Below are 12,705 nucleotides of genomic sequence, written 5' to 3'. Positions count from 1 at the left end.
CATTGATGGGCCACGTCGTTTGCATCCTTTACAGCAGACTTCTGAAACACTTCATTCAGAACTTTGTCACAACAAGAGATTACCAGCTGGACAAGGGAAATGCTTGAAAGGAAGTTTTTCCACAAACTTCTATAGGTGCACGCCGGAGGGCATTCTAACTGGTTACATCGCCGTCTGGTGGGGGGCACTGCGTAGGATCGAAATAAGCTGCAGAAAGTTGTGAACTCAGTCAGCTCCATCATGGGCACTAGCCTCCCCAGCATCCAGAACATCTTCAAGGAGCGATGCCCCAAAGAAGTGGCATCCATCATTAAGGACCCCCGTCACCCAGCTCATGCTTTATTCTCATTGCTACCATAAGGAAGGAGGTACAGGACCCTGAAGACACACACTCAGTGATTCAGGAACAGCTTCTTCCCCTCTGCCATCCAATTTCTGAATGGGCAATGAACCCATGAACACTACCTCACTACTTTCTTTGCACTACTTATTTAATGTAACTTTTTAATATATATATTTACTATATTATTATATATTGTAATGTACTGCCGCTGCCACATAACAACAAATTTCACAACATGTGCTGGAGATATTAAACCTGATTCCAATTCTCAAGTCCTCTTTGAAAAAGCACAACACTCCCACTGATAATACTTCATTTTAGCCAGTCAAAATTGAGAAGGGACACCTGATACTGCAGAAAGAATGCCGTGAGTATGTGTCGGAAGCACACAGAAGTCCGATTGAAACGGGGGAAAGGAAGCACACTACGCCCCTAGTTAACCATCCATCTTTTCCCTCCTGCAGCTTGGCGTGCGGTCTGCTCTCTGGTTAATTCTGTTACTGAAGATCTCAGCCATTCTAACTAAACAGCTGGACATTTTACCAGGTGGAGAATTCAGGCAGGCTTACAGAGAGGTAAGGATTCTGTTTTTGCTATTCCGTAGTTCTGATATTCCAAAGTACTTCCAGTATACTTATAACGTGCAAGCTGCCTTCCCTATTGTCTGATAACAAAACTTCTCGCTGTTATTAAATTTGGTTTTATTTTTAAAGTCTATGCACTGTCTTTACCTTTAGAAATACAGTTGTAGTGACGATTTGGAAATACCTATGGGACTGTACCCAGTACAAACTGTACAAGTTATATGGATATATAAATAAGACAAGGGTGGTGGGGTAAATTGAGAGAATGACATTGAAGAATTAACAGCGCACTGAGAAATGACAGATACGTTTGCATTAGTCTTCAATTTGCTAACATCCCAAATATATTAGATAGGCTAATTTCAAATAAAATGGAAGAACTTACTGTATACCAATCCCAATTATAAAGGATAAGGGATGTGTGGTGATGGCCCAAGTGCAGAGGGAGGGACTCTGAAGTGGATGAACAGTTCACTGACTTAATAACTATGCAGAAAAAACAAATTCTAGGCCATCAAGGCTGTTAACTGAAACTCTTGAACTCTCACTGCAGCTCAGAAGCAGTAACTTAATACTAAATATATACATCTCCTTAAAAGCGTCAATCTAAACCAGGGTTTCTCATCCGGGGTCACTAGAGGTTCTGCAAGAGATGTTGATTAAAAAAATAAACATTGCTTTTTGAACTTCGTGCAATGCTAGCGCTCGCAGTGGTGGGCAGTGAGCGAGCAGACCGTTAGAGGTCTCTCAGCTCAGTATGGCAGTGTGCAGTAGGACCGTGTTTATTTTGTTGAGGCCTCTCCCTCCCGAATTACCTCCCCCAACTTCCTCTTATGCGCCACCAACTGACTTATGGGAGCAAAGAAACTCTACCGGTGTAGTAGGAAGTTGGAGGAAAATATTCATTCTGAAGACGGTCCAATGTGCCGAGTTTTGAAGAGGAGGTGTGAGATGGAAGAGAATGATTCTAGGCCTACGGGCATCTCTGATAAGGTTAATGATGAAGAATTACAATCTTTTGAGTCATTTCACTGCACCGGTGCAACAGCGGACACAAGAATAGACCTTCTTTACAGTGAAAGCTACTTATCACCAGTCCATATAAAACCCTTGGTCCAAGTTGCCCTCTTCCATTGTGCCTGGTCTGGCTAATGCAGCAATGGCTCCAGCAAAATTGAAAAGACACTTAACTACAAATTGCGGCCATATGACCGCGCACAAGTGCTGATTACTTCAAACCACTATTGGAATCTCAAAACAAACAGAGTAAAGCTTTTGCTAATAAAGTCGCAGTCAGTAAAAAAACTCAGGAAGCAAGTTATTTAGTAGCAGAACTTAATACCCAGAAAAGGGAAAGTCACACAGTTGGTGAGAACCTAATAATGCCAGTGTGTAAAACTAAAGTGGGTAAAATACTAGGACAAGATGCGGCATGAGAACTTGAAAAGGCTTCACTCTCAAACAGTATGATAAGTCAACATATTGATGATATGTCACATGATGCTAAGAGGTTTTGTGATAAACTGAAAAGCAACAGCTTCTCGATCCAGGTTGATGAGTCAACAGATTTCTCCAGTAAATGTCATGTTGTAACATTTGTAAGATTCGTAAATGATGGTGAAATTCAAGAAAACTTTTTTTCTGTTGCAAACAGCTGCCTGACACAAGCAAAGGCTAAGATATATTTAATGTTTTGTCTTCATATCTGGAAACAAAAGGTCTGTCTTGGAACTGCGTTGGCATCCGTACTGATGGTAACCCATCAATGGTTGCCTCCATGAGGAGTTTCATTTCTCTTGTAATATAAGAAAATCTTTATTTAAATTAAATCTACCGAGCCTACCTTTAGAAAAGTTTAATCCCATTTTGGCGTAAGCAATTATTTAACAGAAATGTATTATGTTTGCCTTATGAGTTTTCAAAATTTATGAAAGGGAAATAAAGAGATTAATTTCAGGAAAGGTAAGCTAAGCTTAACTGACTGTTCTTTTTTCAAGAAAGCTTGGCTAAAAATTCATTCTCTACAGCATTGACACCACATTGACAAATCCAGTATTATTATATGTTGGAAATATTGTCCATTAGGCTCAGAAGATCCCATTTTGTCAAATCTACCTTGGAGACCGGCCATTCCTGATCACTTTGAAAAGATTGACTGCTGCAGTTTCTGCCTGGGATCTGGTGAAAGCGCTAATTGGAGTGTGCTTCATTTCCCAGCCTACTGCTATTCGGTATGAGTATGATTCTGTTAACTGTGTCTTTGAAAACATTATTTATTGGTCATTGTTGTTGGGCAGAGACACTTTAGAAACACAGAATTCACACAAAGATTTTCACTGCTGTGAAATTGCTATGCTTTGTAAAAAGTTTTGAAAGGAAACAAAAAAAGAACGGTTTTTGAACTTGCTAGGAATTGAGTAACACCAAGCATGCATTTCTTCCAAGAGGACCCAACCTTGTTGGAGGGTTTGGAGATTTGCAAGCCCCCATGCTCAATGGCCTGGAGAGCTACGTTGGCTGGGGTCAGGGCCTTGTGCTTTGCCTCTTGCAGGGTGTCACCCATGCCAAACACGTCAAAGGGTAGAGGCCAGACTAAGAGTGGTCCACCAGTCCTCCAGGTTCATGGGTTCAGCTCAGGGCTAACAACCCTGACTGCCAAAACAAAAAATGTTACGGAAATAGCAATGAAGAATCCCTCTGTTTCTCTGTGTGACTGTATGGACAGACAGAGCTGGCAAACTTTCATTGCTGCCCTAAACACCAGCAGTGTAATGGGCTGTAAGTAAGTAAGTCTGCAGTTATCGCACAACCCTCAGTTCCCGTGTAAGTATTCTTCTTCCTAAATAGCTGCACTCTTTACGTGATCAATACATTTAAGCGGCTGGCAAATTCCCCACTACTCACTCCCAAACCCTAGTTGCCCCATTTCCTCCCTACCCAATTACTTTGTTTCATCATCTTTCAAAGGTTCCACTAATCAGGAGTAAAATTTCAGCTCAAGTTCTGAAAAAAAGTTATTAGGTTATTTGATTATTGATGAAGTATGTACCAAATGTACAAACTACAGTATACAACAATGTGAACTTCCCCATTCTGATTGACTCATCAAGAAATCCTTGGCATTTTTTTAACAACTTGCACTAAGTTTAGTAGTTTGGTTATGAATTAATGAAGTGGGGTGGAATGGTAGTGTAGTGGTAGCTTAATTGGTCATTATCAATTGTCCCGTGATTAGGCTAGAGTTAAATCAGGGGATTGCTGGGCAGCACAGCTCAAAGGGCCTGATCTGCATTGTATCTCAATAAATATAAAGTTTAATGAAACATATCAATTAATTTGTCTTTTAGTAAAGAGGTTGTTCAGCAGATAAAGGAAAATCATGATTTTAGTCAAGATCTCAAACAGATGAAGGCAGAGACTCCTGCATTTTATCGTACTTTTGTCGTGGAACGGGACATCTGCTTAACTCAGTCACTGAAGGATGTAGCTAAACCCATTTTATTACCTAAAATCTCACCGTGTAAGTATCTGAGTTATTTTGGCTCTTACTATAATGCTCACTGGATATTGTCCACAGATTTTATGAATATTTATGAATATATGAATTACAAGCAGGAGTTGGCCTCTCAGATCTCCATGATCCTTTGTCATTTGATAAGATTGTGGCTTGTAAACTCAACTCTACATTTCTGCTTGTTACGTTTTGTAACTTTGAAACATTAAACAAATTCAAAGGAAGATTCCAGAGTCCAGGAAAGCGGGTCTAATCTTAAGTTTACTTCAAGCACGTATCATATGATAGCGTGATGATGTATGCAGTTCATGTATTCATACGTATAATTCATAACAAATTACTTAAACAATATTGTTGTTCCATAAATGAAGTTACCAGAGTGAATGAAGTACTGGAAGATGTGTAGTGTCTTCATTTTGACAAAATATCTCAAAGAAACTGACAGCCTTTGGAGGAGTCAGAGAGAGAGGGAGAGGGAGAGAGGGAGAGAGAGAGGGAGAGGGAGAGATCCTTGCATCATCCATACTACGGATACCCAAATACACGCAAGCACTAAATTTAAATCAACATTGTCTGTTCTTCCAACTAAATTGGTCCATGGTCCTTAGGAACCTATTGTTCAGAGTTGCATTTTAGATTTAATCCACAATCCATTTTCAAATCTGAAGGCTAGTGGCTGAAGTTCTATTAAAGTTATTTGCTACATGTGCTAACCCAAAAATCACTCAAAACAAATATATACACACAAGATTACACAGGTATTACTGAAATATTAAATACACGACTCTGTCCATCCATGGTAACTTTGTTTATGAGGTACTTATCCATCTATCTTTGCCTTAAAGATATTCAAAGACTTCTTCCACTGCCCTTTGAGGAAGAGATTCCCTGAGGGGGAAAAATTGTCCCATCTCCATCTTAAACAGTAGCTCCTGGTTTTTCCCATATTCCCCCTGTCAAGAACTGCTAGGATCTTACAAGTTTCACTGTGACCCTTGTCTTTCTTACTGGAAGATGGAAAGATGTTCACCATCCCAATATTGGTTCAGTGGGATTGGACTGAAATCAATGAGATAAACTGAGATGGATTCTGCCCTCTGTCAGGACTTGCTCTCCAAGGTTCTCACCTAGTTGGGATGGAGATGTGAGAGGCAGTACTTTTTTCTGGGAGGACCCAGGAAAAGAATGTAATGTTGAGGCTTTATGAAGTGCTGGTGAGGCCTCACTTGGAGTATTATGAACATCTTAGAAAGGATGTGCTGAAACAGGAGAGGGTTCAAAGAAGGTTCACAAAAATGATTCCGGGAATGAATGGCTTGTCATGTGAAGAGCGTTTGCTGGCTCTGGGCCTGTATTCACTAGAATTCAGAAGAATGAAACCTATTGAAACCCCTGTTTTCCTTGGTTGTGTAAGTCTAGGGAAGACACACACTTCCCATGAAATGGTGGCATAGACTTGATGGGCCAAATGGCCTAATTCTGCTCCTATATCTTAGAGTCTTATGGTCTTATAGACTCTGATTGGTGTAGATTCTTGATTGCTGAAGGCAGGAGATTGGGGCTGACAGGAAAATTGGATCAGCCATGATGAAATGGCGGAGTAGACTCGATAGTCCAAATGGCCTAATTCTGCTCCTATATCTTATGATCTTATAGACTCTATTGGTGTAGTGTGGCCTCAGTTGTGAATGGTCTTAGATACTGTCTGTGCTTTTGGAATCTTCCTACAAAGGTGAAACTGGAGCACAGCCTTCCTTCCGCTAGAAATAGGAGATTCCCTTAACAGGTTTTGACTGTCTTTGATGTTCATTTAAAACAAACTCAAAAAATATTAAGCATGAGAAAATCTGCAGATGTTGGAAATCCAAAGCAATACACACAAAATGCTGGAGGAACTCAGCAGGTCAGGCAGCCTCCATGGAGAGGAATAAACAGTCAGCATTTTGGGCTGAGACCCTTCTTCAGGACTAGAAAGGAAGAGTGTAGATGCCAGGATAAAAAGGTGGTGGGGGGAAGGGGAAGGAGGACAGCTGGAAGGTGATAGGTGAAGCCAAGTGGATGGGAAAGGTAAAGTGCTGGAGAGGAAGGATTCTGATCAGAAGGAGAGACCATAGGAGAAAGGGGGGGGGGGGGTCCCAGGGAGAGGTGATAGGCAGGTGAGAAGAAGTAAGAGGCCAAAGTGGGGAATAGAAGAAAAGGGAAGGGGAAGGATTTTTTTTACCAAAAGGAGAAATAGATATTCATGCCATCAGGTTGGAGGCTACCCAGACAGAATATAAGGTGTTGCTCCTCCACCCTGAGGGTGGCCTCATCTTGGCACAAAAGGAGGCCGTGGGCCAACACGTTGGAGTGGGAATGGGAATGTTGTCTGTTCTAAATCAACATCAAAGTCAGTTGAAATATTTAAGAGGCAGAATAAACAGTGTAGCAGTTAGTGTAGTACTATTACTGCGCCAGTGACCCAGGTTCATTTCCCAATATGGTCTGGAAGGAGTTTCTACATTCTCTTCAGGACTGCGTGGGTTTCTTCCGGGTGCTCCGGTTTCCACCCACATCCCAGTCATGTATGGTTTGGTAGGTTCATTGGTCACTGGGCTCATTGGGCTGGGAGGGTCTGTTACCGTGCTGTATCTCTAAAGCTAAATCAGTCTAAAATGTAAAAAATAACGTAAGTGACCATTTTCCTCCGGGTCTCCACCTCATGAATCATCACAGAATAGAATAGAATGGTATTGGAGTGCTGATCTTATTCCAGGTCTGACTATCAGAGTGGGATGGCTTGGCAAATCCCAGCAAGTCAAGTTTCTGCCGTTGAATTCCATCTGGGAGTTCAAGAATGGACCAGATTGACAAACATAATTGTATAGTACAATTTTGTGCAGAAGTCTTAGGTATATATATATAGCTAGAGTGCTGAAGACTTTTGGACAGCACTGTAGTAATTTTATGTATTGTACTGTACAGGTGCTGCAAACAATAAAACATGTGATTGATGATAAACCTGATTCTGATATGGGTCTCTATCATGGACTGAGAGTGGGAAGAAGACAGGGAGAGGGGAATCATGGTTGGGAAAAGGGGAAGGGAGAGGGGAGGGAACGGGAAGCACCAGAGAGATGTTCTGTAATGATCAATGAACCAATTGTATGAAATCAGATGATCTTGCCTGGCAACTGAGGGGTTGGGCGCATCTGTACCCATGCCACCCCGCCCCCTGCCCCTGGAAATCCTACTCTGCCACCTGTCCCACAGTCCTTCCGGGACGCTTAACCTTGCTATTCCCACCATCATTTGTTCCCGCCAGATTTACAGACTCACTCTTGGCTCCACATTGAAAAATACAGTACTGTGCAAAAGTCTTAGGCACCTTAGCTATACATATGTGCCTAAGACCTTTGTTCGGAACTGTACGTAGCACTCAGCAAGAAAAATCAGTCCTGAAGAAGGGGCGAGGACCAAAATGTCGACTGTTCACTCATTTCCATAGATGCTGCCTGACCTGCTGAATTCCTAGAGCATTTTGTGCATTTTGCTAAAGAAAAGTTCAAATGGTTGGATCAACTAATCTATGGTCCTCTGTGTCCACAGGTTGTCCTCGCTGTCTACAATCCCACTAATCTTCATATTATTAAATTTGCTTATCAAACCACAGATAGTCTTACTCAAGATGTTTATATAGACCAATGTACTCAGGGACTGAGGGGGTGACTCAAGCCTCGTGGGTTGAGAATTACCAGGGTTCCCCACCCTCCATGTGGTAAATAAGCCATCTTATCAATCTTCTAACCTGACCGATGGCCAACCTCTTAGTTTGAAAGATGAATCCTGATTGCAGGTAACCCGACCATGGGAAAGATCGGTGCCATATTTATGCTGTCAAGCTCTCTGAGACACTCGCACATTTCCATGAGGTCACTTTCCTACACTCAGGAGAATATTTGAGACTGCTTGATCCTTGCCCCTCGTCAAACGGACAGTCAACGAAGACCTGACTTATCATTTCTTTCAACAGTTGAACCACAACAGGTTATACCATCGGTTGTGGTCGGGGTGGTTGGATGTGCCCATGTGCCCGGAATAAAGAAATACTGGAACAAGCAATTAAATACTCAAGAATTGTTCAGGTAATGTATTCAGCATTTACTGAATGTTTATGTTTCTAATTTATCTGTAACTATTTTTTCTGTATTACATTTATTTTTCTTTTTTAACCATAAATAATCTTCCTCTTTTCCTCCTATTTAATTGTTACACCGGATTCAATGCAGTATAAAAAACACAAGATAAAGGACGCAGTAAGTTAGTTAAAACACAATAAACATTGGGCACCACGGTAGCGTAGCACTAAGCCTGATGCTATTACAGCTTGGGATGTTGAAGTTCAGAGTTCAATTCTGACGTTGCCTCTAAGAAAGTTTCTATGATTTTTCCATGTGATGTGAGTTTCCTCTGGGTGCTCTGGTTTCCTCCCACAGTCCAAAGACGTACCAGTTAGTAGGTTAATTGGTCATTGTAAACTGACCTATGATTAGGCTGGGGTTAAACAGGTGCTGAGCAGTGCGAGCCTTTGAGCCAAAGGACCAGAGGGCCTGTTCTGCACTGTATCTCTAAATAAATAGATAGATAGATAGCTATTACCTGGTCTATGGAATAGGAAGTGGAGTGGGGAACTTCCTCTCAGGCTTATGCCTTGCTACCTGTTGCTAAGAAACATATCATAACCTACATATTGAATTCACTTGTAATTACAACATAATATTAGACATGGTGAATTTCATACAATCTTGGTTGACTTTGTTTATTTGGCGGTCAAAGCTTTCAGAGCCATGTAGAGATACAGATAGAATTTTTTTACTGGAATTGTAATAGCATAATATGGATTTTCCTTTGCTGGGAGAAATCCGATTCTCCATTTCAACAAAACATGGTAGCGTAGCGGTTAGGGAAACAATATTACAACTCAGGATATCGAAGTTCAGAGTTCCATTCCGGCGTCCTCTGTAAGAAGTTTGTACCTTCTTCCTGTGGAATGCATGAATTTCCTCTGGGTGCACCGGTTTCCTTCCACAGTCCGAAGACATCCTGGTTAGTAGGTTAATTTGTTATTGTAAATTGTCCTGTAATTAGGCTGGGGTTAAATAGGTGGGTAGCACAGCTTGTTGGGCTGGAAGGGCCTATTTGATGCTGTATCTCTAAATAAGACTTTAAAATAAAGAAATTTCTACTTGGCCATGCACAGCATTTCCATGTGTACAGTCTTCTAAAATGATAGGATGTCTAGTTGAGGAACTGACAGCTTAGTGCTGGTGATGGGGACACCTTGTTAACAGCCTTATTAACATTCAAGGCCTGCTTCTAAAAGCAGATGTATCCTATTGACCTCAGGATCTACTTTTCTTCGCAACATGAGGTCTATGGGTACACAATGTAGTTTACACAGTTACTCAGCAGCCGTAGCAAGCATTAAAATGCTCCTTTGGGGCACCACGGTAGCATAGTGGTTAGCGTATCGCTTTACAGTACCAGTGACAGGGGCTTCAGTTCCTGCCACTGTCTGGAAAGAATTTAGACATTCGAAGTTCTAAGTAAATATTATTATCAAAGTATATATATGCCACCATATACAATCCTGAGATTCATCTTCTTGCGGGCATACTCAACAGATCTATAGAACAGTAGCTATAACAGGATCAATGAAAGATCAACCAGAGTGCAGAAGGCAACAAACTGTGCAAATGCGAATATAAATGAATAATGATAAATAATGAGGACATGAAATAACAAGGTAACGAATTCTTAAGGTGGGAACATCTCAATGGTTGTGCAAATGAATGTAGTTATCCCCTTCATTCCCTCCGTCACTGCGCAGGTTTCCTCCGTGTGCCCCGGTTTTCTCCCACATTCCAAAGACAATTTGGTTGGTCAGTTAATTGGTCACATGGGTGTAATTGGGTGGCGTGGGCTCATTGGCCTGGAAGGACCTGTACCTGTACTGTATCTCTAAATAAACTAAATAAAATCGAGAATTTGGACTTTTTTTTTGTTTCTGTAAAGGCCTAAGGAATCAGAATCCAACTGGGACCATGTTCAAAGGCATCCTCTCAGAACTTCCTCCCAGGCCCATCCAGCCAGCTGACTCAGCAGGGGATGCCACCAACGTCCTGGAGTGAGCTGGCTGCCATTCCCAGCCATTTGACCTTTGCTCTTCACCACTGAACATCAATGAATGTTGGGGCACAGAAAGCTTGGCATATGCCATGTGATGATTAGTAAAATTAATTAATTATTTCATAACCATCAGTCTCTAGACATCAATGTTGATCAGTAAGTCTTTAGTTTTAAAAGAAGTTGAAATCACATGTAAAAACTTATACCCAAATCTGCAGAGCTTTGTTACCTATTAAGCTTATTGTAAAGCTCAGTGGATCTAAGAAGCATATTTCAAATACTTTTCAACATATTTGTAGGTGATTTACTTTAAAAAAAACCTCTGCAGTACATTACTACGAGTGGTAATTGACCCTAAACTTTCAAGATCATGTTCAGTGCTCAAAAGTCAGGTTATTCACAGAGGTGGATTAAAATCCACAGAGAAACCTTCCAGTTCCACTTTTACCTGCATTTTTAGAACTGAATTGAGTTGCCAGTTCTAAATACACTATTGAAAAGTTTCATTTTTGTGACAAAAGTACTTTCTGCAACGCTACCTGGTTAAGCTTCTCATTTTGTGATCTTCAAGAGGCCAAATCCAGCTGGTGAACAGCTGATTCTTCAGCAGGAAATTGTAGGCTGTCAGCCAATCAAAACTCAGCCAGCCAACTCATCAAGGGATGGCACCAACATCCTGGATTGGTTGGCTGCCATTTCCAGCCATTTGTCTACTGTTGTTCACCACTGAACATCAACGTATCTTGGGACACAGAAAGCTTGGCTGTATACCGTGTGATAATTAACAGAATTCATTAAAGATTTCCTGACCATCATTGTGTCAATTGGCTGAATGGCAGTCAGCCAATCATGGCTCAGCTCACCTCAGTATGCTCCCAGGCATACATGGAAGTCCATGATGAGCAAGAAGTTACGTACTGCATCCACCGAATGCGGGGGAGGGACAGTAGGCATTTCACATCTGACTCCTCAGCTTTCTGACACGGTTGGCTGAAGTCTGGTAATTGTTTTCTCACTCACACCTTTTGATTCCCTTCCAATTTAGAAACCTGCCAGGTGGTATTTTGTTGTCTCCGAAGCAGAGACATTTAAAACGTGTTTGACAATGGCACATTGTTGAATCCAAACGAGAAATCTTGGGGTGAGGTTCACCTGCCCCTGAGTGTCGTGCTGCCTGGAGGAAGGCACTCAGATGTCGAGAGTCACTCATTCAGCCCTCTGTTGGAAACGTTAAGGCAGGCAGGCTGCTACCCCATTCCTTAAAACCTGGTTCAAAATTCTGAATGGAATCGGGAACGTAAGGTCAACTTCAAGACCAAGATCCCCTTTTCTTAGACTGTACTCAGTGTTAAAACTCTTAAGTTAATTCACCTAAAGCTAAAAGCACATATTCTAAATTCAAAGCTGCGCCGTTTTCAGCCCTACTTAATGAGTTCTTCTTCAATTTACAGGCTACCAGACCCTTCTTTACTGAGCAGAATCTTCCAGATTACCTCTGTGGTTGCTGTATATGGATTGAAGACTTACTTCTACTACAAAATAGCACAAATAGTGATTTGGCTGTTTGCTTAAACTTATGAGTGTTTCAACATGGTCTATTGCAGATGTACGGACTTATAGATCATGAACCTATTGCACTCTTCATAGTGTTCGTATCCTTTCTATGAAAGCAAATTATTGATTTATCATGCAAACGCGAGGAGTTCTGCAGATGCTGGAAATTCAAGCAACACACACAAAATGCTGGTGGAATGCAGCAGGCCAGGCAGCAGCTATAGGGAGAAGCGCTGTCAACGTTTCAGGCTGAGACCCTTCGCCAGGACGTCCTGATGAAGGGTCTCGGCCTGAAACGTCGACAGTGCTTCTTCCTATAGATGCTGCCTGGCCTGCTGTGTCCCACCAGCATTTTGTGTGTGTTGTATTGATGCATCATTCTGGTTTAAGGGGTTTATGAACTTTTCCACTGATCTGCTCTTGAAATACTAGCTGAGAACTACACAAACACAGGCAATGAAATTTCATTCCTGTTCACATAAAGAAACAGGGAGTCAACTTTTCCTGTTGTAACCAATATAATGTAAAGCTGTGGCAGAACT

At 41.5% G+C, this 12,705-nt stretch overlaps 1 protein-coding gene across 1 annotated transcript in view; it reads left to right on the top strand.

The window, feature by feature from the left end:
• The window catches only part of LOC140739012 (traB domain-containing protein-like), a 29,315-nt gene extending 16,961 nt beyond the window's left edge, over positions 1 to 12,354 (top strand). Inside the window, exons 5-9 of the mRNA XM_073066992.1 lie at positions 808 to 918; positions 3,013 to 3,158; positions 4,275 to 4,447; positions 8,454 to 8,565; positions 12,061 to 12,354. Coding sequence (XP_072923093.1) covers positions 808 to 918; positions 3,013 to 3,158; positions 4,275 to 4,447; positions 8,454 to 8,565; positions 12,061 to 12,181 — 663 coding nt within the window. The 3' untranslated portion in view covers positions 12,182 to 12,354. The remainder of the gene's footprint in view (positions 1 to 807; positions 919 to 3,012; positions 3,159 to 4,274; positions 4,448 to 8,453; positions 8,566 to 12,060) is intronic.
• The last annotated feature ends 351 nt before the right edge of the window (positions 12,355 to 12,705 follow it).

The sequence above is a fragment of the Hemitrygon akajei genome, chromosome 14, assembly GCF_048418815.1.
Source record: "Hemitrygon akajei chromosome 14, sHemAka1.3, whole genome shotgun sequence".
NCBI lineage: Eukaryota > Metazoa > Chordata > Chondrichthyes > Myliobatiformes > Dasyatidae > Hemitrygon > Hemitrygon akajei.
The sequence above is the reverse complement of the archived record's forward strand: the minus strand, read 5'-3'. Positions and strand labels throughout refer to the sequence as shown.